Raw genomic sequence first — 26,966 nt, forward strand, 5'->3', positions numbered from 1 at the left:
GTGTATTATGCTAAGCAAAATAAGTCAGTCAGAGAAAGACAAATACTGTATGATTGCACTCATCAATGGAATATAAAAAACAAACAGATGAACTAGGGGAAAGGAAGGAAAACTAAGATAAAAACAGAGAGAGGCAAACTATAAGAGACTCTTAAATACAGAGAACAAACTGAGAGATGCTGGAAGGGGGTGGGGGGATTTCAAATGGGTGACGGGCATTAAGGAGCACACTTTTCAGATGAGCACCAGGTATCATTTGTAAGAGATGAATCACTGGGTTCGACTCCTGAAGTGAAGACTACAGTGTATGTTAACTAACTTGAATATAAATTTAAAAAAAAAAATCTAAAATGCTAATCTTCTGATTCCTCTTGCATTGCTCTCTCTACTACACCAACTAAACTACAATCATTTGAGGGTTGCTAAAAAGATCAACACAGCCCATCCATCTGCCATCCATGCCAACCATTACCAATCTGTCTCTAATACTTGATATTCCATCCCAATGATACATACAATCTGGAGGATTAAAGGTCTTCTTCTTTTTCTTCTCTAACATCATCATTCATTACTATCTAGATGTTACCTTAAAGGAACTGAAAATCTAGTCAAACACTGGGCAAGATTCAGAGCACAACAACTAACTTAATAATCCTCAGCAAAAAACATTAATGGTACATACTATCATTATTTCCATTTCACACGAGAGAAATGAGGTGTGGAAATAAGTAATTTGCCCAAAGTCACATGGCTAATTAATGGAAGAAAGGATTTTAACTTGAGCAAACCAGCTCATCATCACTAAACCATACTGCTTCTCTGCTGGACATCTCCACTGAGATGCACTGTAAGCACCCAAGACTGAGAGCAATTCACTACACATTTGTCTCAACAAGCAAACATCCTATTCATAACTATTAAATATTTAATATAAAATGCCAAGTAAGGAAAAAGTGATACTACTTTGAAATTCATCCATTAAAATGATTATAAAAGCTGCACAGAAAAATAAGAAAACATACACACTGTAATCATAATTGTGTACAAAAACTATTCATATGAGAGATTCAAGGGTATATATCCCAAAATATAAATAATGATTTCTGTAGCAAAACAGTTATGGATATTTTGGTTTTTAGTTTTTCAGGTCTTGGTGTTGCTCATTTTTTTTTTTTTTTTTCGGAATTTTAGATCCATAGTCAAATTACTTTTACAGTGAAACTTTTCTTGATATTAAAAAGAAAAAAAAAAAGAAGCAAACTTCAATAGATGATCCACATTCCTGTCACATTTTCCCAAAATGTAACCTTCTAAAACGTTCTAAACTTATCCAGAGTCTGTCTTTATTGTGTTCATTTAAAATCCGTAAGATTCTCATGTTTTAACGATTCTATCATCTATTATCTACCCTACTCTAAAAAACATAGTAAGATTCTTTCCCAAAATGGTATGCTTGAGACATGAATTTATAAATAAAAGTCAGGTATCTGGATCTGATGACAACTCCTGCATCTGAGAAAAAAAGAAAGGAGCTGAATGGTGAAAAAGTTAAAGAGCCTTTAAATTACATACTTAATATAAAGAACTGTATAAAACTAGCAATTCATTTTTGACCCATCAACATTTCAACAGTCTCATCCCACAAGAGGTTTTAAAACTAGTGAACCCATCCTCAAAAGCACTGGAAACAAAAGCTGTACCTCCCAAGAACTACATTTTCCCCATTTCTGTATCCTTTATTTTTCCAGAGTAGAGGTGGCTTTTCTTCTGGGATTTACCTTCCCAGAAAAGTAAGCAAGTCAAAGATATAACTACATAACCCTACTACCACCACCAAAAAAATCTTTTATCAAGTTTGCCAAAAATAGTCCTAGTAAACAGACCTAAGTAAGCCCAAGAAGCCTAGGGAGTAAAAGGAAAGAACAGGGAACTAGCCATATTTTGCTAATCCATAGAATATAACGTAGTTATTAAAAATAAACAAATAATAAAAGAAGTAGTTCTGAAAGTGCTGGTACTTAAAGATCTCCAAACTATATTAAGTGAAAAAAATTAAAACCCAATATGAAGACTATGATCATATCTGTATAATATTAATGGATATATGCGTCAGAAAATTGTGGAAAAATACAAAGACACTATTACCAGTGTTCCCTAGGGAGGGGTCCTTCTACTTTTCATTTCACACCTCCTGTATTCCTAATTCTAACTCCTGGCTGTCAGCCTCAAACTTCACGTAAAATTTGTCTCTTAAGTCCTTCTTACTTGCTCTAAGTCTTCAACCTTGAAAATGGTCACTAATACTCTATATTCTCATCTCCATTATAATTCTAACACCTTTAAACTTGTTTCATAATTCATTTTTGCTAATTACTTTTTTTTTGTCCTGAAACTTCCTTCTTATTTCTCTGCCTTCTTAAAACAGAATATATCCTGAAGGAAGAAAGCTTACTCAGACTTTTGCAATAATATGACCTAGAAAACTTATGGTACCAATGACTTCATGGAAGCTTCTCTATCCATCATACAACCACATACAATAATAGTAAGCTTCTCAGGACATCTGGCTGGCTCAATCGGTAGAGTGTGTGACTCTTGATCTCGGGGTCATGAGTTCCAGCCCCGTGCTGGGTGGAGAGGTTACTTAAGATAAATAAATAAATAATTTTTAAAAATGGCAAGCTTCTTTGCCAACATACCACATTTAACTAACTCATTTTCATCAGCTTTGAACTGAGAACAATTCCTACTTTCTGAAATGTGAGCAATTCCATCTAACCTGGAACCATCCTACAACTTTAATGAGTAAGCAAATACAATCACTCATGTTGTTAAATTATTAATGCTAAATTGAGTGCAATTCCTATTCAATTTGTCTTTCAAAGGGGCTTCTAAGAGGCTATCCCCCAGTTGTATCTAATTTCAATCCTCTCCAAAATTTCCTAGGTACTAACACACAATATACTTCTGAATCCTAAGTCTTTCCTGGCTAACATACTGACACACAATACTACCCTATGCCAGAGACGGGTGTCAGAAGCATATATTTACCTAATGCAACTGGCTCCTATTTTCAGCAGTGCCTATTAAGTGTTCCAAAAGCAAAAGTCCACCTAAATCTAGGAATAGTGATTCAGAATACAGAAGCCGGAGTCTCACAGATCTGCATTCATTCCAGTTACCCACTAAGAAGCTTTGTAGATTTATTTAACTTCTCTAAGCCCCAAATTCCCATTTGTAAAGTGGAACTAATAATGTCAGCCTCACAGAACTGTTGTAAGAATTACATGAAATAATACACTTAAAATGTTTAAAACACTGCCTAGCATTTGGTAGATATACTGTACATAGTAGTCATTCATATCATTAAGACGAGAAACAAAGTTTAAAAATTGGAAAACATCTCAGAAATTATATTCCAATTGTATCACTTCATAGATGATGAAACTAGCCCTAGAAACTAAGCTTACTTGATTGACATCACTCTGGTAATGGTAAAGTTGCAATTAAAACAGGTTTCCCAGGTCCCAATTCAATATTCTCTCTACTAACCAAAATATTTCTTGGTCATCTGTCTGATCCCCATCAAGACAATTTCTCTAATCTCAACTTCTTCAAGGAAGAATTACAGGGACAGGACAAGATCACGGGTCCTTCCAGCTCTAAAATTCTCATTCCATGATTCATTTGAGTCCTAAATTGGCTAACTTAAAAGCACGTCCAGGGGCGCCTGGGTGTTCGGTCAGTTAAGCTTCCAGCTCCTTTTTGGCTCAGGTCATGATCTCATGGCCCATGAGATCAATTCCCATGTGGGGCTCTGTGCTGATAGCAAGGAGCCTGCTTGGGATTCTCTCTCTCTTTCTCTCTGCTCCTCCCCTGTGCTCCCTCATTCTCTCTCAAAATAAACAGGAAGAAAAACACAGAAACAATCAACTATATTTCCAATCTCTATATACACTTTGCTTTCTTATGGACACTTTCAAAACTCTAAAACTTTTACCAGTTATTAATGGTTATGTGAAAGTAACATCTCTCAAAAGCAGCCAGTCAAAAAGAAAAAAAAAGAAAAAGAAAAAGAAAAAGGCAGTCAAATCAGTAAGAGACTGAGACTATTAAAACTAATTACAGATAAGTTATTAGTAACTAAATTGGGCTTACAGACATCATATAATTAAGTCAATATTAAGTAAAGGAGTAAAAGTATTTAATATCCAACATTTTTTAAATATCTAACATATAATCACAATTGAGCTATATATTTGAAGCAAATTTAGAGTATCAGGTGTTTTGATTCAAAAAATACAGATAGGCAGACACAAAAATATACCAAAATAGGGTTCAAAATCTAGTTTTAAGAAGAGACCACTTTTCAGGGCACCTGGGTGGCTCAGTCGGATAGCGTCCAACTTCAGCTCAGGTCATGATCTCACAGTTCATGAGCTCGGGCCCCACGTCAGGCTCTGTGCTGACAGCTCGGAGCCTGAAGCGTGCTTCAGATTCTGTGTCTCCCTCTCTCTCTGCCCTTACCCCACTCACACTGGTCTCTTTCTCTCAAAAATAAATAAACATTACAAAAATAAAAAGAAGAAGCCACTTTTCATTCTTTAAGTCTTAAAATCTGTTGAGGGAACTGGGAATGGTGCTGATAATAAAACCTCTCGAACAGAGCATCAGTGTGCCACACTTAAAATCCCAGCAAATAGTCTTGCATGGTACTTTAGAATCTAACAAATTCTAATCTACTGACTACAGATTCCTTTTCTAAGAGATCTATAGAGGATCAGTTTAAAGAAGTAGAACACAAAGATAATAAAATTAAAATCCATCCTGAATATAATCATGTTTTATGACACAAAAATCTCTAAGACACACTATCCAAATAGCAGATGATTCATAATCTGGGCTCCCAAGGAAACAGACTCTGAGGCCCTGAAAACTACAAGCAGTTTTACTGGGCAATGCTCCCAAGAACACCCGTACGGGCACAGGGGCAATATGACGGGGCAGAGAAAGCAGACGAACAGCGCTAATCAGTAGCACAATTACAACAGTGGCCTTAGTTAATCCCACCAAGAGTCCTAAAGCTGGATGGTCCTTCACAGAAGTCCCTAACCAAGGCAAGAGGAGGATTCTTTGTATTCTCCACATCAACCAGTAATGAAGTACAGGCTGTTTCCAGGAAAGGGACATAATCTTGGATCAGGCAGCTTCTTTCTGTTAGGGCAACTCCCAGAGAAGGATGCAGCCAAGAGCCATCGGCAGCCATGACTCCAGGCAGCTAGGGGAATGTGACTCCATCTTAAAGGAAGATCTAGGTGCTGCATCAAAGCATCTACTGTAATGAATGTCCCTTACTTGCATCTGAGATACTTATAAAGGGCTGCATGCTGGGGGCAAGGAAGATCTCAGTAGAGAAGGGGACCTACTATCTTCTGAAAACTACTACATGGCAGTGCTGTGACAGTAACCTTACACGAGTTATCAAATTTTATCACTGAATTCTTGCTCTAAAGACAGGTTTTTTTTTCCTTAGCAAAGATGCTAGAAAATAGGTTAAAAGTTATTTTGATTTGTTATATAACACTTAAAATGCTACCTCAGGGCTGCAAATGATCTGCAGACTCAAAATCTTGGTACTCTTTTGGTTTTCAAGTAACAGGCTTACCCTGAAAAGCACTTTAGAAATTGCCTAGGTGATGATGCCCTCAGTGGACAGATAAGGAAAGTGAAGTCAAGAGAAACTCCATGATTTGCCTAAGATCACACTGACTGCAGAGATAGAGAACATGAACTCAAGTCTTCTGATTCAAATTCAGGGATTTCTCTACTTGCCCAGGTGCTTTTATACTCAAAAATTTAACAAAATCAAAATAACCCATGAATCTTATTGTAAAGCTCAGAGTATCTACTTCTTCTAGATTATTTGCATTTTTAAAATGATGCAAGTAAGAAACTTGAATTTTATACTAAAAAAATGTCAATCGGTCATCTGCTAAATGAAATATTCTATCTTTCTATTAACAATAGCTAACATATAACCTCTATGACAGGCATAATGCCAAGCACTTTGTCTACACTATATCATTTAATGCTTTTAACAATCCTTGAATAAAGTCAAAGGGATTGTTCCCATTTAGCCAAGGGGGGAAATACAGTTAAAGAAAGTTAAATAAATTGTCAGCTAAGCTTACAAATATAATAACACACTGGGGCGCCTGGGTGGCTCAGTCGGTTAAGTGTCCAACTTCGGCACAGGTCATGATCTCACAGTTCGCAAGTATGAGTCCCACATTGGGCTCTGTGTTGACAGCTCAGAGCCCGGAGCCTGCTTCGGATTCTCTGTCTCCCTCTCTCTCTGCCCCCTGCCTGTTTACACTGTCTGTCTCTCTCTCTCTCTCTCTCTCTCTCTCTCTCTCTCAAAAATAAACATTAAAAAATGTATTTTTTAATGTAATAATGCATAAAGCTGGGATTCCATCTGACTTCAAAGCTTGTGCTCTTAATGTTAAACCACCCACAATGCTATAGCCCTGTTGCTTCTCAATTTTCCTTTTCTGATATATTCAAACTTCTATGATATACATGGTTTATTTTCATAACCAGAAACATATTTTATTATTTTTAAATATTTTTATTTTAAAACTAGATCATTGCTTCAAACATTCAAAAGGTACAAGCAGATATGAGGTTAAATTAAAAAAATGTTTCACAGGACAAAATAAATGCATACTTCCTTATCAGAGATCTGACTCAATATGATTTACCATTTAATCCATCTCACAAGACAATGTATTCTGACATAGCACTGTATAAAGACAGAAATTCTTAATACATTTTCCAAATATTATTTAGCCAATAAAGTCCAAATAAAGTATCAATGAAACTCTAAAAACTTTTATATTAGCATATTTATGTAAAACTTAGCCATAGTCTGATATTAAAAACTGAAATGACGGGGGAAAGGGTGGTTTTAAATTTCAACTACTGCTACAGTCCATGCAACACTTAAACAGATGTCAGTGCAACTAAATTATTCATGTTATTGTATTAAATATGTCAATCAATCATAGTACAGGCAATGGCCACGGTTCCATCCTAAAGTAAACTATCCTACCATAGCCCAGGTTGAGAATACAGTCCAAGACAGCCAGGTTATATGACCCCATGTCTACTGCCATGACAAAAGATGTGATCACCTGGACCAGACAGCAAATATTCACAAGCTAGCTAGCAGCCAATAACATGGCCGAGTGGCAAAAAAAAGAAAAAAAAGAAAAAAAGAAAAAAAAAAAAAGCACCCCAATACCAAGAATGAACTACTGCTGAGTTCCATGCTTATTAGGCCTTTGAACTGCAAACCATGAAGAAAAGTGATCAATTAGCCACATAAACTGGCACTAAATAGATAAACAGTGTAGTCAGGAGATAAAGTAAAAGTACATGAAAGACTTCAGCAAATCAAAGCTATAAACCAGCTAAGGTTTCAAAAGACCATAGACTCTGAGTATGTAGAAGCCATGAAGAAAAAAAAAAAAAACTAGAATAGAGGGTAAGAAAATTAGCTGAGAGCAAAATCAAAAGTAGATAGATATAGGGGACACAAATATATGAAGAGTTACTGAGTCCTTTAATAGCTCAACTCTAGAGTGATAATCTATAAAGCCCTGTCATGAAGTTCCGAATAGCACTGCCTTAGAGCCTTCAAAGCCTTCCAGTAAAAGTGTCTGAGAGGCTCAGCACCATATTAAATGTTTGGTTTTGAAATTCTATGAAATTCCATCTTATTGCCAAGTGCATCCTTATAACCACTACTATGCTATTTTTGAGCTAAGCTGATGGATCCTTTATTCCTAGAACCAAATGAACTTAATCATAACTATTATCACTATTTCAGAGCCATGGTAAAGCTTATTTCTAGAAGAATGATATGCAAAATGTGTGTTTCATGATACCACTCTTAGAAGGAACAGTCCTAAGTATCATATGACCAACTCCACTTCCAACCTCAGTTGACTAAACCATCAATGAACACCTTTGGCCAGCCAGAGACCTATGCACAACCCAACAAGAAAAGATGCTGAGGACATTTTAGTCTTCTCTCGGATTTTGGGAATTGAGACACTGAGTCAGTTGGCTACACAAAACTAAGGTGAAAAGTAAGTAGAACTATGTGGTCAGATGACCATTTGGGGTCTTGAGCATACTGAGTAGGCAGCAATGAGGAAGATGGACACAGAGACACAATGATGCCAGTGGTCCATGAAAGAGTGAGACAAAGAGAAAAACTCCCTCTGTCCCTGACACCATTCTCGTCAGACCCAACTGTATAGCAATTCTTATTCATGGATCACTTTGAAATTTTACAATAAATCCCCCTTTCAACTTAAACTGATTTGAAGTTTATAATTCTTGAAAATAAAAATCATTAGGGGTACCTGGGTGGGTCAGTTGGTTAAGCAACTTGGGTCATGATCTCACAGTTCATGGATTCAAGCCACACATCGGGCTCCACGCTGGCAGGGTGTGTGGAGCCTGCTTCGGATTCTCTTGCTCTTCCTCTCTCTCTGCCCTTCCCCCACTTGTGCTTTCTCTCTCTCTCTCTCTCTCTCTCTCTCTCTCTCTCTCAAAAAAAAAAAAAACAAAAAAACAAAAAAACAGGGGTCCCTGGGTGGCTCAGTCGGTTAAGCACCCGACTTCGGCTCAGGTCATGATCTCATGGTCTGTGAGTTCAAGCCCTGCGTCGGGCTCTGTGCTGACAGCTCATAGCCCGGATCCTGCTTCAGATTCTGTGTCTCCCTCTCTCTCTGCCCCTCCCCTGTTCATGCTCTGTCTCTCTCTGTCTCAAAAATTAACATTAAAAAAATTTTTTTTAAACTTTAAAATAAGATAAAAATCATTTATTAGAACGTGGTCTAAGGATGACAAATTTCATTCATGCATTTAATATTAAATTAGTTTCTGCTTCCTCTACTCTATATTCCTCAGGAAGTAATCTGTGCTCTCTGCTTCTACTTCCTTACTTCTCAATTTATCCCTATGACTCTCCCGAAACTGAACTAGGTATGACTCAACTGTTCCATTCAGTGGACACTTCTCTGTCCTTATTTGACTTGACTTCTCTACAACATCTGTACATATCTAATACTTGCCTCCACTTGTCTCCTGTGTGTTGGACCTATATTTCCACCTGCCTCGTGAACATCTCCACTGGGATGGCCACACCTCTAGTTCACATTCATCTTCCTTCCCAAACCTGCTCTTCTTCCTCCTCTACTCTTTACCTTAGTCCATTCCATCATCCTCTCGGTTACCCAAACTACTCACAAGTCCAAAAACCCTATCAATTTTACGCCTTAATTTTCTTGAAAATCATTCTATTCTTTCTCTATCCCCAAAGCCATTGTCTAAATTCAAGCTTTAACCATCTCCTGAACTGAAAACTAGAGATCCAGAAATTCTGTTTCAATGGAAGAATTTGGATAAGAATTCCAAATGGTTCTAATGTGCAGCAATTTTAGGAATAAAACGTTATTATTCTCTAGCCAGTCTCTTCCCTAATGGAGCCATCCTCTCTACACAGCCACCAAGTAGTCAGAGTATGGTAGTGAAAAACCACCAAGCATCAAACACCAACTTAGAGCCTACCCACTAAAAAAGAAAACAAAATCCCCACCATAAGAGAGCTCAAGTCTAGTAGACAAATAGTCAAGTAAACAAATTACAAAAACAACATAAAAATTTTTCTAGAGACCTGAAGTATAATAGCTCTTAAATACTAAATGTGTACTGAATGCTAGATCCTGTAGTGAGTGCTTCATGAACATTATTGCATTTAATCCTTCCACAACACTTGAGGTATATAAAATCCTCCATTTACAGATAAAGCAACTGGGTCTCAGAGAGCCTGAAATTTTGTGCAAGATCTCACCCTCATGAGTGGAGGAGCCCAGACCTTAAATGACAGTCTAATACCAAAAGCTTGTTCTCCTAATTAGTATGGGATGTTTTGGGAGAAGAGGAGGGGAAAAAAAAAAAAGCAGGCAAGTAAGTCCCAGTGTCATCTGAACTGAGCAATGCCTACAAGTGATGGTAGGACACTGTGAGCATAACGAAGCACTTCTACAGAGGTATGAAGGGATGAGAGAACAGGGTAAACACAACTGGTGAGAAAGGCAGGGGCAGAGCATGTGCAGTAGATGGAGATGAGCCTGAAATCCTATAAAGGGACCAGAGCATTATGGGCTTTGTGTGCCAAAGTAAAAAGTTTGGACATCTCCTGTGGGCAGTGATTAGTCACCAACAGATTTTAGACAAAAGAGTGGTTTACCCAATTTACTTTTTATAAAGATTACCTGGAAAAAATATTTTTGGAGGGTTTTCCTTATTACAGATTTCATCATTTAAAAAATTCCAAGGCTCCTTATCGCCTATGGTATATAGACCAAAACTTTCCAGTCTCATCTCTTATAACTACCCCCATCCACATACAGAAATGTTCACAATTCCCCTAATGCTGTGCTCGCTATTTCATGCTCTTGTGTTTGCTTGGCCCCCATCTCTAAAGATGGCTCCTCTCCCTTGCTCCTCTTGGCCTGTCACTGCCAGTGTCCGTAAGGCCTTCAACAGTCTCCACCTACCCCTCCCCTCACAGAATTACTCTTTCTTTTGTGCTCACAAACTCTTCCTCTGTGTATCTATTAACACTTAGCACATTATATTGTGGGTTTTTTTAGTTTTTATTTATTTATTTTGAAAGAGGGAGAGCGCACATGAGCAGGGAAGGTCAGGGAGAGAGAGAGAGGAAGAGAGAAACAGAGAGACAGAGAGAGACAGAGAGAGACAGAGAGAGACAGAGAGAATCCCAAGGAGGCTCTGCACTGTCAGCCCAGAGCCCAATGTGGGGCTCGAACTCACAAACTGTGAGATCATGACCTGAGCCTAAACTGAGAGTTGGAGGCTTAACCAACTGAGCCACCCAGGTGCCCCAACATCTTCCAAATTACTTTGTAATTATTTAAGTATCTGTCTCCCTCATTAAAACTCCGCAAGAGTTTTTTATCCCCAAGCCCAGCAATTTGCACAGAATAAATGCCCAATAGTATGATGAATGACTGTACACACATGTACACACACACATACACAAGGAGATTGATAAGAAAAGTGTTCCTTGAAGAAACCTGGAGTATATAGTAACAAAATACCAACATCAGCAATAGCTAACATTTATAGAGAGGTAGTTACTCTGTGCCAGGTACTGTCAGAGACGTTTACGTGTATTAATTCAGTACCCCCTCACAACAACCCTATGAGACAGGTACTATTATCATTAAGGAGACAGAGAAATCAAGTAACTTGCCCAAAGCTACTCAGCTAGTAACTAGGAAACAATATCACCCTAGACAGTCTGGCTCAAGAGTTCAGACTGTTAACCACTAATTATACTCTCTCTTTAGCTCAAGCAAAAGACCACCAGGATAAGAAGAGAAAACTTAGTTCGAGCCCTGGTTCTTTTGTATCTCAATCGCTATTCTTAACACACTAAAAATAAATCTCCACAGAGAGAAAATAATACCACTTTTTAAAATGTGTTTCATAAATTAGTAGTAACTGCATCAAACTTAAGTGTGTAACCAATCTAGGAAGCCTTCCCTAACATCTTAGTTTAGATCAGGTCCCTCTTGCTGTATGCTCTTGGGGCTCCCTGTGCTTTTCCTTCCTAAGACTCACCCACATGACCATATAGCTATGGGATTTTTGAACAGTTTCTCTTACACCAAGCTCCACGGGGGTTTATGTCTTTTACTCATCAGTGTGTCCACAACACACAGTGGGCCCATACTACGCATGTGAGGAAGAGATATGTTCAAAAGGTCTTCCTTATACATTACCTTTTCCTGCACACACTGTCGTCATTCTAATGTAAATTATAATTTCTGAGCGCCTAAAATATCAAAATCTCTCCTATCTCATCTCTACCTATACTCTCCTATGGTTTTAACCCATCACATGCAACACTGACAAATTACTCTTCCTTAAAACATTCCTTTCATACTCATTCCACAAACTTTTTAACTCCCAACTCTGTGCCTGAAGAAAGCCAGAATGTCATTCCAAAATATGCCCGGTTAGCATATTGATTATCTTTAATTAAAGGCACTACAACAGCAGGTATAAGAACACTCTGACCCTCTTTTTTCTTTTTGAAAGCAAGAGATAAAACTCTCATGTGAGAGGCACCCTCGCTGTACCAGGAGGAAAAAAGATTTTCTCATCAGTAGACACAGAGAATTTGGAACTGAGAAATCTGCATAAACAAACCTCTTAAACTAACCTTTATCTTCTTGGCTACTTCTTCACCACTTACTACCCCTAACCCAAACCCACTGTCTTGTCAGTTCTTCACAAACGTATTGTTTCTTTGTCTACAAGGTATAAACACCTGGTCTGGTCACTTCTTTGGGTCCTCATACTCTTGTGAAGCTTCTCATATACATGTAAAATTTTAATAAAACTTGCATGCTTTTCTCCTGTTAGTCTGCCTTATGTCAGTTAAATTCTTAGGCCCAGCCAGACACACCCTAAGAAGGTAGAGGAAAATTTTGCCTGTCTTGCATACCAGATATATTTCACTGCTTAATAAAACCTTTTTTTTTTTTTAGATTTTATTTTTGTAATCTCTACACCCAATATGGGCTCGAACACACAACCCCAAGACCAAGTATTGCATTCTCTTACAACTGAGCCAGCCAGGCACCCCTGCTTAATAAAATCTTATTGATTTCATAATGCCTACAGAATAAAGTTCAAAATGTCAGATTTGTCTGCTGAAATAAACAAGAAGAAAAGTTACCCCAGATCTGGATCCCCACTAAAAGAAACAGAGCTCCTCAGAGAATTGGCTATTTTCAGGGCTAGGAAAGAGTAATGGATGAGCTTAGAATACACTGTTATACCAAAAAGTAGCGAAGAGGTTAAAAAAAAATTATTGGAGAATGTCAAAAGGACACAGGGCCACCCTAATGGGCTCCCACTGTTCAAATCTGACACAATTAGAGCAGCAAAATAATTAAGAACAGTGATGAGTTATAAACCATTTTTAAAAACTGAAATTAGTAAAGAAAAAAGGAAGCTGACAGAAAGGAAATGGAGAGGGAGGGAGAGAGGGAAGGAGGAACGGGAAACCCAATGACCAATTGGTGAAGGAGAAGGGAATGCTGGAGTGGGAAAATCATCATTTTGCAGTCATTATGGTGAAGACTAGATAGGCAATGAACAACAAAGAATGAACAATGGATGCTAAATTTAAGGGAAATTTTTGATAAGGAGCAAGATATTTGCAGGGTCTTATAAGTAGATGCCTACTAATGGCAAAAGAAGAAAGAATAGTATTATACAGTCAAAAATGGGCTACACCTTGACCTTTGACAAGGTAATCAAATCTAACAGCACCTACGAAGGACAGAAAGACACCCTGGGTCTCCAGATGTGAGGCAACATCTTCTAGGCAACATCCTGGCCAAGAATGCATAATCTCAATCTAATCACAAGAAAATATCACATAAACATAACATGAAGAACAGTGTAGGGGGAAAAAAGCAGGAGGGGATCTGTACTCTTCATAAATACAAACAAATGCCGTGGAAATGTTCCAGATAAAAAGAGACTATAGCAATATGACAACTAAATATAATACCTAATCCTAACTGGACCCTAAACTGGTGAGGGCAAAATGTTACAAAGGACATACCAGATCAACTGACAAAACTGGAATTATAGATAGTAACTGAACCAAAGTATATTTATAAAGTTGGCAACTATACAGTGGCTATGTAAATAAATATTCCTATTCTTCATTGAAGTATTCAGAGGTAAAAGACCATAATTGATCCTCAAATGAGTCAGAGAAGAAAAAAAAAAAAAAAAAAAGACACAGAAAAAGAAGAGAGAAGAAAGTGAGAAAAATGTTCCTTGTAGTGGCACCTAGGTGCTCAGTAGGTTAAACATCTGACTCTTAATCTCAGCCCAGGTCATGATCTCACAGTTTGTGAGTTCAAGCCCCACATCTGAAAGCCTGCTTGGGATTCACTCTCTCTCCCTCTCTCTCTGCCCCTCCTCTGTCCTTTCTCTCTCTCTGTCTCAAAATAAATAAATAAACTTGAAAAAAAAATTTTTAAAAGCTGTTCCTTGTTCCTATTATTTTATTCTTGCAACTTTTTGTAAGTTTGAAACTAGTTCCAAATAAAAAGTTAAAAGTTAAATATGCATTCAACTAAAACGGCACCACCCAATACACAGGGCTATAGAATAATTGAAATATGATTAGTACAAATTGAGATATGCTGTTAGTACAAAATACACACCAGATTTCAGATACCTAGTTAAAAAACAGAGAGAGAGAGAATGTAAGATATATCATAATTTTTATATTGAATATTTTAGATACATGGTCAAAAGAAATATGTTTTAAAAATTAATTTCACCTTTTTACTTTATTTTTTTTTCACCTCTTCTTACTTTAAATGTGGCTACTAGAAACTTCAAATTACATATGAAATTCACATTTGCATTGAACAGGGATGAGCTAGAAGATCAAGAATCTCCACAATGGGGTGTCACACTATCTTTGTAAATTTCTCTCAATTTCTCTGTGCTGTAAACAGATCTCTTCTAAAAGTCACTTGGTGTAAGCTACTTGAGTGTAAGGACTGTATCTTATTCACTGTTGTATCCCCAGTTTCTAGCACATAGCCAAGTGTTACAAATATCTGCTTACTGAAAAGTAATATGTAAAGGAAGGAGGAAGGCAGGAAGAACGAACTCATTCCCATCTCTGCATCTTTACTTATACTGTAACTCCTTCCGAAAAAGAAACCTTCCTAAGACCTCTCCTACACACACACACATTCTTCAAAACCCCACCTCATGCTCATTTTCTCCAAGGAGACTACCCACTCACACAGGATCATTCTGATCTTTCCTCTTTTGTACCACTACAGCCTTCGTTGTCTGTACCAATTTCTCTGGCACTTAATCATATCCTTGAGGAAGAAGTTATGTCTCATATTTTCCCAATATCTTCCACTGTGATTAGCAGAGTGCTAACCATATCAATTGAGTAGTAGTGGAAAGGGCAACAAGGTACCAGAGAAAGAGAAATGGATTGAGTTGGGAAAATCTGGCTCTTGGCTCAGTTTTGACATCTACTAACCGTGTTGCCCTTAGATAAATCACTTAATCTGTTTATACTTCCTCATTTTTAAAATCAAATAGACCTGCTGACCATAAAAAAAGCCTTTTATTTCTACAATTCTAGAATACTTAAGTCCATTTTTTTCTTTAGCAATGTTATTGGCATATACCAGCGAAAGGAAATCTAATACTCTAATTAAACCACTGTAAATTCCTTAAGAAAGAAATAGCAACGAAGTTTACATACTGCCTAAAGTACTAAATGCTGATCATCTATCTGTCTGGTCATCAAGCACTTTATTATTTTTTTTAAGATTTTATTTTTAAGGAATCTCTATACCCAACGTGGAGCTCAAACCTACAACCCCAAGATGAAGAATTGCATATTCCACCAATTAAACCAGCCAGACGCCCCATGGTCATCAAGCACTTTAAATTCGTATTTCTCTTCAAAGGACCATTAAGCGAAATAGTCAATACATACATGTTGAAGCAACCATAAAAAGAATTTTTTTTTCTAAATCAGACCCTTTCAAGCCTCAGAAAGACAACTTATAGTAAGCTAATGGAAACAAAAAAAAAAAAAAAAAAAAAAAAAGGAAGAAGAAAACAGAAACATTTTCTGTAAAGTACCCTGGGACCTTATTGGTGATGTTCAGTGACTCAGAGTTACAACTGACTGCAAGCACATTGTCTGTTTCTTCTTTAAAAATGCTTTTTAAAGGACACTATTCAGAAGAAAATAACAGCAGTTAAAATGAAAAGGTCATCCAAAAAGAGAATGTTAAAGCATGGAGACCATTTCAAACAAATCCCGAAATTAGCAACTTTCATCTTAATATCTTATCACCTCCGCCGAGAAATAAGATTATCAGGGTGGGGTAAAATAAAATGGTTGCCATGTTACATAATTTAAAGATTCTAGTTATACTTGTTAGTGAATACCACCTGTGGAGTCAATAGGGTATATACTGTAGGAATATGCCCTCCTACCAGAAGTTTTCCTGATGGTCCCAACACCCTGACCCAGAGTGGCACCCAGGGCACTCTGTAATTACTTTTAAATGGTCGACATCCTCTATCTGGCTGTGAGTTTTAAAGGGAGGACCCATTTATCAAGTGTTTCCCAGCCCCTTGCATATGTCTGACATTTACTGACACTCAATAAATACACAGGGAACAAAAAGTAACTGAGAAACAATTCAAATTTTATACGTATAAAAGAGTATACATATTTAACACAGTGGTTCTCAATCAAGGGCAATTTTGTCCATAGGGGAATATGGTAAAGTACAGAGATATTTTTGGTTGTCACGAGGGGAAAGGGAATGGGGGAAGGGTGCTACTGGTCTGAAGTGAGGAGAAGCCAGGGATCCTGCTAAACATCTCAGAATTCAAAGGACAGCCCCCCACAACAAAGAATTATCCAGTCACAAATGTCAATAACGCGTTGGTTAAGAAAGTCAGTCTTCAACTGACTTAAGTCATATGTGATGATTCTATACCACATCTCAGTAATAACCAGAATAAATTCCAATTTTGCAGTTTTAATTAAAACTTCGGTCACAGTTGATGTGTATGTATCAACACGTGGTCTTTATATAAAAATAGTCCTAATATGATGGTAATGCTTAACAACATTAAACCAAGAGTACTGGAAAGTATTCCATATTTCTGAAAACGAATCTATAAATGCCAGAATACTTTTTTTTTAATTAATCTTTTTTTTTTTTTTTTTAAGTAATCTTTACACCCAACATGGGGCTCGAACTCACAACTTGAACCCAGGCTCAAGAGTCGCATGCTCCCCGGACTGAGCCAGCCAGGCAACCCTACCAGAAGCTGCTGGTAAGTCAGTAAACACTTTGTTTTATTTATAAACTTCAAAGCAGACCATAAGCAAACTAATTTTCAGATGTGGAACTACGACAGAAACACAATCTGAAGCATGAGCTAATCCGTTCCTCCAGGTCCCATAAAAGAAAAATCTCCAAGTACTACAAGCAAATCATGCACAGATGTCTTTACTATGGAACACAGGAACTGACGGCAAGGGTAAAGGGCATGCCCTTGCTACTGCCAAAATCATCGGCTTATCAAGATTTTAAAAGACTCTGACAAAACCACTGCAGAAAATCATCAAATGTCAATACGGGGTGGTAGATTCAAAAGTTAACTATTTCTCCCCCTGACGGATGACCAAGTTTCACACGACTTGAACATTTCACAAAGCTATGCAGGAGCCAAGAACACTCCCTTTCCATATAGTGGATGACTCAACTGTCTTTGGCACATTCCTTGGCTGAATACTACAAACGCACTAATTTCTTTTGTCCTTTGAACTAGTGAGGCTACTTCCCCAGCAACCATCTAATGAGTTTGGCCCCAACTTTTCAATCATTTACATTTTGTTGCACACCCCCATCACTTTCCAAAAAAAAAAAAAAAAAAAAAAAAAGCTATCCAAAACAAAAACTTGAGTACAGTAACTCTTGTAGGAAAATATGCCCTATTATTATTCCAGGAACTGATTTCTAAACAACACACCTACAGCTTTCCAATGTTCTTATTTTTTATATCTTAAGGGTTTTTTGTTGTTTTTTTTTTTTCCCCCAGATTTCCAATAGGGATAGTAGCACTGGCAGAAAGTGAAGGAGTATGCGTATATCACTGGATAAGGCTTACTGCGAATTTATTCTTGGAGAGCTCAAAAAGGGTCCTGGGCTGAGAGGGGGAAACGCATTTTTAACTGGGGGTTGGGGGGGGGGGGTTCCAAGAGTGAGTAGTATCTTCTTCCTCAGCTGACTTTGCCAGTAAGTGTCGGTACCACGATTGGGCCCGAGCTAGGCCGGGTTTAACCACATTACCCTGCAATACTGTCCAGCCGAGAGTGGCAGGTGCGTGCAAAGTTGGGGGGCGCGGTGGGCGCGAAGGATGCAGAGGCTGAGCAAGCCTCCCGCGATCTCCCACGGGGCGCTCTCCACCCGTCTGGACGCACTAACTCCCTTTGCGTTGCCATTCCCGGAGCTGGAAGGAACGCGCCGGCACCACACCCTCCCGCCCCGCCGCCCGTCGCACTGACAGCCCCGCGCGGGAGCGCGGCGCCGGGCCTGGGCGCGCGGGGCCGCCGGGGACTCGGCGCCGGCCCGGGCTCCGGCCTGCCGCCCCGCCGCCGCCGCCCCACCCGCCCTCCCTGCCCCCGCGGCCCGCCCCCGGAGAGGACGGCCGAGGCCTAACCGCCTCCCGGGGCTGCGGGGCCTACAGAAGGAAGGAGCCCGCGCTGAGGAGGGGCGTCCACGCCGCCGCCTGGGCTCCTCAGCTCGGCGGCGGCGCCCGCAGCCCCGGACTCGGGCTCTCCCGCTCACGTGCTGCCGGAAAGACGGTTTCACTCTCTTACCCTCTGCAAAATCCTCCTAAACATGGTTTAAACACCACCCGGGCCGCCGCGGTGACTCTCCGGACCTTACGCGGGACCACTCACTACTCGGGGGTGCGCGGGCGGGAGAGACTGAGCCGGGAAGGGACCGGGGAGGAGGTCGGGGCGAGGCGGTGGCGGCAGCCGCTCGGGCGGCCCCGACTTCCCCACAGGCGGCGAGAGGGAGCGCGCGCGAGCGAGAGACGAGGTAGCCAGCGAGCGCCCGCCCGCTGGCCGGGCCGCCCCCGTAACTGACAGCTGGGCGGACCCGCCCGTCGCGCCACGCCCTCCCGGCCTGTCCATCCGCGGGGGGCGGGGCCCTAAGGGGCCCGGCCCGGCCTGCGACCAATCCGAAGCGACGGCGGCGTGGGCGGCTGCGTGACGGACAGGCGGCAGGACGCTGGCGCCGCCGCTCCTTCCGGCGGGCAAGGGGACGCCGCGGCCGCCGAGCGCACGCCCGCGCTCCGTCAGAGGCCGTGCCCGCGCGCCGACCGCGTGCCCGCCGGGAGGTGGATGGAGAGACCTGGGCCGCGGCCTGGGGTGGTCCCAGACCTCGGCGGGTGGAGGGGTTGCGGGGTGCGCACCTGCGACCAAAACTCAGGCTGCTTCGTCACATTTGTCAACGTGACCCTGGTCTCGGCCGAGCCTGGACTGCATCTTCATTTCTGCTGGAAGAGCTTAGCCCCTGGGTGAAAGCAGAGAATCGCAGACAGGATTAACCTGTCTGTTGGGCTTTCCTCCTCTTCTTCAACCCCTGCTTTCCTTTCTCTACTCCCTTTTTGCTTCCAATTTCAGCCAAAGAGAAAGTATAGAATCAGAAGAAAGGATAGGAAGAAACTGGAATTTGAGTTGGCAAGAGAAGTTTAGGGTTCTCCTTTCTGGACCATAACAACAACATTTAATGGACTGATGTCGCTAACATGATACACTTTGTCTTTCTAAAGCACATGTGTGGCCCATTCTCCTAAGGAATTTTAAGTCCTATTCGAATAATAGGTATATGAGTTGAGTCAACATTAATGCGTATGTTTCATAAAGAAAAAATAATAAGGTCACAGATAAACAGTGTGCCAAAACAAGGACGTGGACTTCAAATTCACTTCCAGGCACCATGTCATCATTTAAACTCAACAATCACAGCTCCAGAGTCCTACCATTCTGCTAATATTCACAAGCTAAGAGGTTCAGAAGTTTTACCCTGAGAAGAAGAGAAAACTTTAATATTATTTAAATAGGAAAAGAAGGAGTAATGCAATTGACCTTGCCTACCCAAGCAATGAATGGAGTGCTTTTTGGAAAGTACTTCCAGATTGTTTGAAAAGATGCAGCAAATACTATTTTTCAAATGAGTTAATGTAAGTGTTTTTTCTAAAGTGTAAAGCATATGATATAATATGTTTCTATTCCAAACATGTTCTGTGTTTTAGTGTGTGTGTCTATAGTGCAACAAAATAGTCACACCTAAAACTAATACATTATTAATCACTATTGATTATTGCACTTAAATATTTCCAGACAAACATAGCAAAGCACACACTTTTCCATCTTTCCAGACACAGGGTGCTTTATTTTCAGACAACATGGGAAATACTTTGACCAACATAGGGTGATAAAACTATGTGGCATAATAAATATATACTTGGTCTCTGTACCAAGATCCTGACACAGAGTTTGTAAGACCCTTGTAATTTCCTGACTGGCAGGATGCTAGAAGCATCTTTTGTTCTAATATTTAATCTTTGACCCTACTTCCTGACACCAAAGCTTCTAAGACCCTTGAAAGAAAGCAAGAGCCAGCAGGGGAGAGGTGCAGAGGGAGAGAGAGAGAATGAATGAATGAATCGGCATGGAACACTGAGTCTGCTCAGCTCAGAGCCCAACACAGGGCCCAATCCCAGGACCATGGAATCATGACCTGAGCTGAATTAAGAGTTGAATGCTCAAGGGTCTGAGCCACCCAGGTGCCCCTTGAGTGTCTTTTTGTGTGCTAATGGGATGACTGGTGGTTGGGGGTCCCTAGATAGCTTTCTCATAGGAGCTAATCTCCAGAAAGGTCAAGGCATGATTAGAAGGTTGCAATTTTTGAGGCCCCCCATCCCCCCCACATCCTGTAGGGAAGAGGGACTGAAAGAGTTAATCACTAATGGTCATTGATTTAATCAACCATAGCTATGTAATAGAACCTCTATAAAGATCCTCAACCCAGGAGAGCTTCCAGGTTAGCCAACACACCAAGGTACTAGAAGAATGATATGCCCAGAGAAGAGGGAACCCCTCCCCCTTCCCCCATAGCTTGCCCTACGACTCCCTTCCATTTGGCTGTTCCTGAGTTGCATCTTTTATAATAAATCAGTAATGGTAAGTAAAGAGTTTCCCTGAGATCTTTGAGCTGTTATAGCAAATTATCAAACCTGAGGAGGGTGTTGTGGGAACCTCCAATTTATAGCCAACTGGTCCAAAGTAAAGGTGACAACCTGAACCTTGTGACTGGTGTCTGAAGTGGGGGCAATCTTGTGGACTGAGCCCTGAACCTGGAGGGTCTGCACTGGCTCCAGGTAGTTTGTATCAGAATTGAATTAAATTGTAGGACATGTTACAGAACCAGGCCGGAACGCTGGCGGAAAAACCAAGCGGCACTCGGAGATCTTGGTGGATCGGAGATTTATTTAGCACCAGCGGTCTCAGAGGAGACTGTTTCTCCAAGATCTGAGCCCCGAATGAAGGGGGGAAGGGTAATTTATAGTTGTCAGCTTCCATATCTGTGATGGGTTTTCACTCGCGCGGCAAACAGGGCAAAAAGAACCCGGAAGAGGGGTCTCTAAACTAGAGACCAGAGCTTGTTTTAGTCCCATCGGCCATCTTGTAGTGTAAAATTTTATTCATTTTCCCAACAGACACCCAGCTGCTATCCAGAGAATTGGCAAATTACCTGGTGTGGAATAAAACCCCGCACATTGGGTGTTGGAAGTGTTAGAAGTAGGGGTTCCTGACTGATACATTCAGTAGAGTGTGTGACTCTTGATCTCAGGGTTGTGGGTTCAAGTCCCATGCTGGGTGTTGAGATTACTTAAAAATAAAAATAAAAAAATCTTAAAAAAATAAAAGGGTTGTAAGTAGAGAAAGGAAACAAGTGTTTTTTGTAGTTGTGAAATCAACATATTTTTTTTGTTTTTTCTTATTTAACCCTTTTTCTTTTTTTTTTAATTTTCTTTTTTCTTTTTTAAAATTTACATCCAAATTACTTAGCATATAATGCAACAATGATTTCAGGAGTAGATTCCTTAGTGCCCCTTACCCATTTAGCCCATCCCCCATCCCACAACCCCTCCAGTAACCCTCAGTTTGTTCTCCATACTTATGAGTCTCTTCTGTTTTGTCCCCGTCCCTGTTTTTATATTATTTTTGTTTCCCTTCCCTTATGTTGATCTGTTTTTTCTCTTAAAGTCCTCATATGAGTGGAGTCATAGGATTTTTGTCTTTCTCTGACTGACTAATTTCACTTAGCATAATACCCTCCAGTTCCATCCACATAGTTGCAAATGGCAAGATTTCATTCTTTTTGATTGCCGAGTAATAGGCCAGTGTGTGTGTGTGTGTGTGTGTGTGTGTGTGTGTGTACATACACCACATCTTCTTTATCGATTCATCCATCGATGTACATTTGGGCTCTTTCCATACTTTGGCTATTGTTGATATTGCTGCTATAAACATGGGGGTGTACGTGTCCCCTCAAAACAGCACACCTGTATCCCATGGATAAATGCCAAGTAGTGCAATTGTTGGGTCATAGGGTAGTTGTATTTTTAGTTTTTTGAGGAACCTCCATACTGTTTTCCAGAGTGGCTGCACCAGCTTGCATTCCCAACAAGTTTCTTTTTTTTAAGTGACATTTGTTTCTCTTTTTTGTTTATTTTTCAAAAGTTTATTTAGTTTAAAGCTGTTTGTTAATGTCACATGCTAAGGCCTTCTACACTGGAATTCTGCAGAATCTTTTTTTTTTTTTTTTTTTTTAGTAATCTCTATACCTAACGTGGCGCTTGAACTCACAGCTCAGAGATCAAGAGTCTTACACTATTCTGACTGAACCAGACAGGTGCCCCTCCTGTGGAATATAATAATATTATAATATGTAGTTAATATAATAATGATATATAATTAATATAATAATAATATAATTATTATGTAATTAATATAATAATAATATAAGAGACTCATCTGCTCAGCTAGGTGGATTATTCAAAAGTTTGTGTGCTCCCCTGCAGCTTATGATCTGACTGGAATAATACACTAGAGAATGTAATTGCTCAAAAGTAAATAAACACTGGGTGAGACATAATAATGTAAGAATAATCTTCACTAATTTAGCATCTTCCCACACATAACTGCTTACTCTCTCTGGCCACTAACCCCCATCTATTCACCTCTCTTACATTAATATTCCATTAATTCTTTGACTCCATCAAGATCTTCACTCCATTGGCTCCTCTCACTTTCTTACTATCAGTCATTTCCCTAGCATCCTCATTTCCACCAAAACCTAACTTAAAGCCACGATCCAGCTTCATAGCCACCCCCACCCCCTTATGAATATACTTAACACCTTCACCTCCCTCTACTTCCTCCACTGTTTTCATCTAGCAGAGCCCAAACCCAACTACCCATCTACTGTGTGCTGCACAGGAGGAGCTGAATGTTGTTAGAGATGCACACATATGTACCACAGGGGCTATTGTGCTCATTTTACATTAATACCCACAGAGCTCGGGGGCACCTGGGTGGCCCAGTCAGTTGAGCATCCAACTGTCGATTTGGGCTCAGGTCATGATCTCACAGTTCCTGCGTCCAGCCCCAAGTCCTGCTCTGGGCTCTGTGCTTACAGCTGGGAGCCTGCTTGGGATTCTCTCTCTCTACACCTCTCTGTGCTCCCCCTCTCTCAAAATAAATAAATGAACTTAAAATACCACAGAGCTCAGAGAGTCACTGAACATGATCTGGCAGCAGTCTTGCTACCCTTTCCCCACCTTCTTTCTCTTCTCTGGTCTTTGTCCACAATGGCTATCACACCGATAGTGGTTTCACTGTCTTACCTTGCATTTTCTTCCTAACTCACTCCAATCAAGCCTCCTTCTCACCTACTCCAATGAGACTACTCATGTTAATGCTAATGACCTACCTGTTGCCAAATCCACAGACAAGTTTATTGCTTTGACTTTGTTACTGACACTGAGAACAATTGACTACTCTCTCCTCAAATCATTTTATTCTCTTGGCTTCCTTGACAATCCACTTTCTGGCTTTTCTCCTTGATGGCCGTTCCTTCCAGACTCCTTTGACTTCTCTACTGCATAACTTAATGTTACAGTGTCCCTGCTCTGTTCTAGGGTCCCTCCTTTTATCTGTCCCACAGAGCCTAGAAGTGATCTCAACCAGTCTCCTGGCTTTAAATTTCATCTGTCTGCCCAAAGATCCCTGAGTCTATATCTCCTGTGCTGACCTCTCTCCAGACTTCCAGACCTCCACAACAAACCATCTGCATAGTTCTCCTTGGATGTCTAATGAGCATCTCAAACTTAACATGGCCCAAACAAAACGGCTTCATTTTTATTATCAAAATGCTTCTCTGCCAGTTTTCTTGTCTCTCTATATACTTCCACTAGGAACTTGGGTGGATCAAACCCAAAATCTTGGAGTTTGAGTTCTCTCTTTGTCTTATCACTTCCCCTTCCGCCAGTCAATCCATCTGAAAGAAAATCCCAACAGGTCTACCTCCAAAGCTAATCCTAAATCTGCCACTTCTTTCCATTATCACCCTAGTCTTAGCACCTTCATCTCCTGTTGAGACCACTGTAAGAGTTTCCTGGTCAGTCTCCCTGTTTTCACTTTGACTTCCCTATCATCCATAGACTACAGAGCAACTAGGAACAACTTTTTAAAATGCAAATCAAATAATGTCACTGTCCTTTTTCATTGAAGCTTCCAATTACAATCACAATAAAATCCAAAGACTTTATCCTGGCTCACGCACCCTGTCCATCTGGTCCTGCCCACTTCTCTGCCTTCCATTTATAACACTCTCCCCTTGGTTTACCATGCCCCAGACTTTGAACTTTTATTCTTCCATTGCACAGAGGTCATTCCTGCCTTTGTGCCAACCTGTTCTGATTTAGGAAATGTTGCTCCCTGAGATCTTATGGCTAACTTTATGGCATTCGTGTGGCACCTTATAAGTCACTTCCTCAGGGGCACCTGGCAGGCACAGTCAGAAGAGCATGTGACTCTTGATCTCAGGTTCTAAGTTCAAACCCCGTGCTGTGTGTAGATATTACTAAAAAAAAAAAAAAAAAAAAAAAAAAAAAAAAAAAAATGAAAGCTTTAAAAAAAAAAAGTCACCTCCTCAGAGATATCTTCAAGGATCACCTCTTCTAATGGGTCTCCAGTCCATCACATCACCCATTTTACTTCTCTGCATAGCAGAGAAAACTATCATTTCTGACTTTTCTTGTTTGTCTATTTATGTCTCCCCAAAGAATGTAAGTTCCCTGAGTATAAGGACCTTGACTCTTGTTCACTGCTGAATCCTCAATAATTTAAACAGTGCTCAATAAATATTTGTTGAGGAAGGAGGGAAGGAAGGGAAGAAAGATGGAAAGGAGGAAAGATTGAAAGAAGGGAGGGAGGAAGGGAAGAGAGAAGGAAGGAAGGGAGGAAGGAAGGAAAGGGAGATGGAGGAAAGGAGGGAGGAAAGAAAAAAGGAAGGAAAGGGGCTATGGTTTGAATGTTTGTGCCCCCACCCAAAATTCACATGTATCCTAACCTCCAAAGGTGATACTAGTAGGTAGGGCCTTTGAGAGGTAATTAGGTCATGAGGGTGGAACCCTCATGAATGAGAGTAGTGTTCTTATGAAAGAAATCATAGAGTTCTCTAGGCCCTTCCTCCATGTGAAGATCCAAGAAGTCTGCAGTCAAAAGATGGCCCTCAGCCAACCATGCTGGCACCCTCATCTCAGACTTCCAGCCTCCAGAACGGTGAGCGATACATTTCTGACACCTGCTCCGTAGAGTTTTGTTACAGCAGTGCAAACTAAGATAGAAGGGTATGCAATTATTCTTATAACGGCTGCCTTACAAGGTACCTCAAACTAGTATCTTCCTACTTGTGAAGATATGGTCCAAATCCAACAATCTTGAGAGCAGTTCAATAATCTTTTGATCCTATGTGGTCATCGTTTTTCTTTTCCTTTAGTATGTATGTATGTTGCTTGACTCTTGAAAATTTCCCAGTGTTTCTGGGAAACAACCAATTCCTGACCCTCTGTAAATTCGAACATTTTTCTTCTTGTCAATTTAACATGTGACAACCACATAATTCATTTGCAATTAGAAGCAAAGCAAATCCATGAAAATTCACAACACAATAAGCAAAATGCAGATGATGGCTTTGTATATGTAAGACAAAAATAGTTTAGAGATCCTAAGGTATAGACACAGGACTACCAGACAGCTATTTGTCATCAAGTAGATTTTTTTTTTAACTTAACTGAATTGTTCACTTTTAACAAATTATATTAGCAGCACTGAACCAATTGAAGCCTACTATCAAGTCGTGCTTCTTTTAGCCTTTGAGGGGATCATGAGGAGGGAGGCAAAGGCAAGGACTTCTAACGCGTGGGAGATACGTGAATTCTCCAGAAGTCTCTATTGGTTTTTTCCATATTCTAGTTGACTTGATTAACCTCAAAAAAAGTATCAGGTCACCACTGAATTTCTTTGGAGACAGGTTTAGGGAAGATCCAAAATAATAGTTATATTTTAAGATGTAATAAAAATGACGCCCTTAATATATATGTGATAGGCCATGGCCAATTGCATTTAAACCACACGTTCATGGAGAATGAAACAAACCAGGGGATCATGTAGAGGTGGCACAACAAAAATTCCCATTTATGATAACAGGGCAGAACTCTGGAGTGCTGAGATGGTTCATCCAATCCAAAGTTTATGGTTGGGATTTCTGACCTGGTAGACTTCTCGTTCTGCATGGGTTTTCCAAAACCACACATTCTGGGAACTAAGCAAACAGTGGCAAGCTAGGATAACTCTTTTTTTTTTTTTTTTTTTAATCTTGTGAATATTCTCTACATTGTGTATTTGAAGAAAAAATTCAATAGTAAATCAAAGTGAAATTGATGTTAGGCCAAATCCAAATAATCACTTTAAAAAAAATGTATTTGTATATTTTTGAGAGAGAGAGAGAGAGAGAGAGAGAGCAGGGGAGGGGCAGAGAGAGACGAAGAGAGAAAATCCCAAGCAGGCTCAGCTCTGTCCATGCAGAGAGCCTGACACCACGGAGCTGGGACTCACA

General features: G+C 40.1%; 1 protein-coding gene across 2 annotated transcripts in view; it reads right to left on the reverse strand.

The window, feature by feature from the left end:
• EEA1 (early endosome antigen 1) overlaps positions 1 to 18,827 on the reverse strand; it is a 112,905-nt gene extending 94,078 nt beyond the window's left edge. The window contains exon 1 of one of the 2 annotated variants that reach the window (XM_042992885.1): positions 18,587 to 18,827. In XM_042992885.1, the coding sequence (XP_042848819.1) occupies positions 18,587 to 18,610 (24 nt within the window). In that variant the 5' untranslated portion in view covers positions 18,611 to 18,827. The remainder of the gene's footprint in view (positions 1 to 18,586) is intronic. The other variant, XM_042992886.1, reaches the window with a different exon arrangement.
• Positions 18,828 to 26,966: the final 8,139 nt, after the last annotated feature.

The sequence above is a fragment of the Panthera tigris genome, chromosome B4 (assembly GCF_018350195.1).
Source record: "Panthera tigris isolate Pti1 chromosome B4, P.tigris_Pti1_mat1.1, whole genome shotgun sequence".
Lineage (NCBI taxonomy): Eukaryota > Metazoa > Chordata > Mammalia > Carnivora > Felidae > Panthera > Panthera tigris.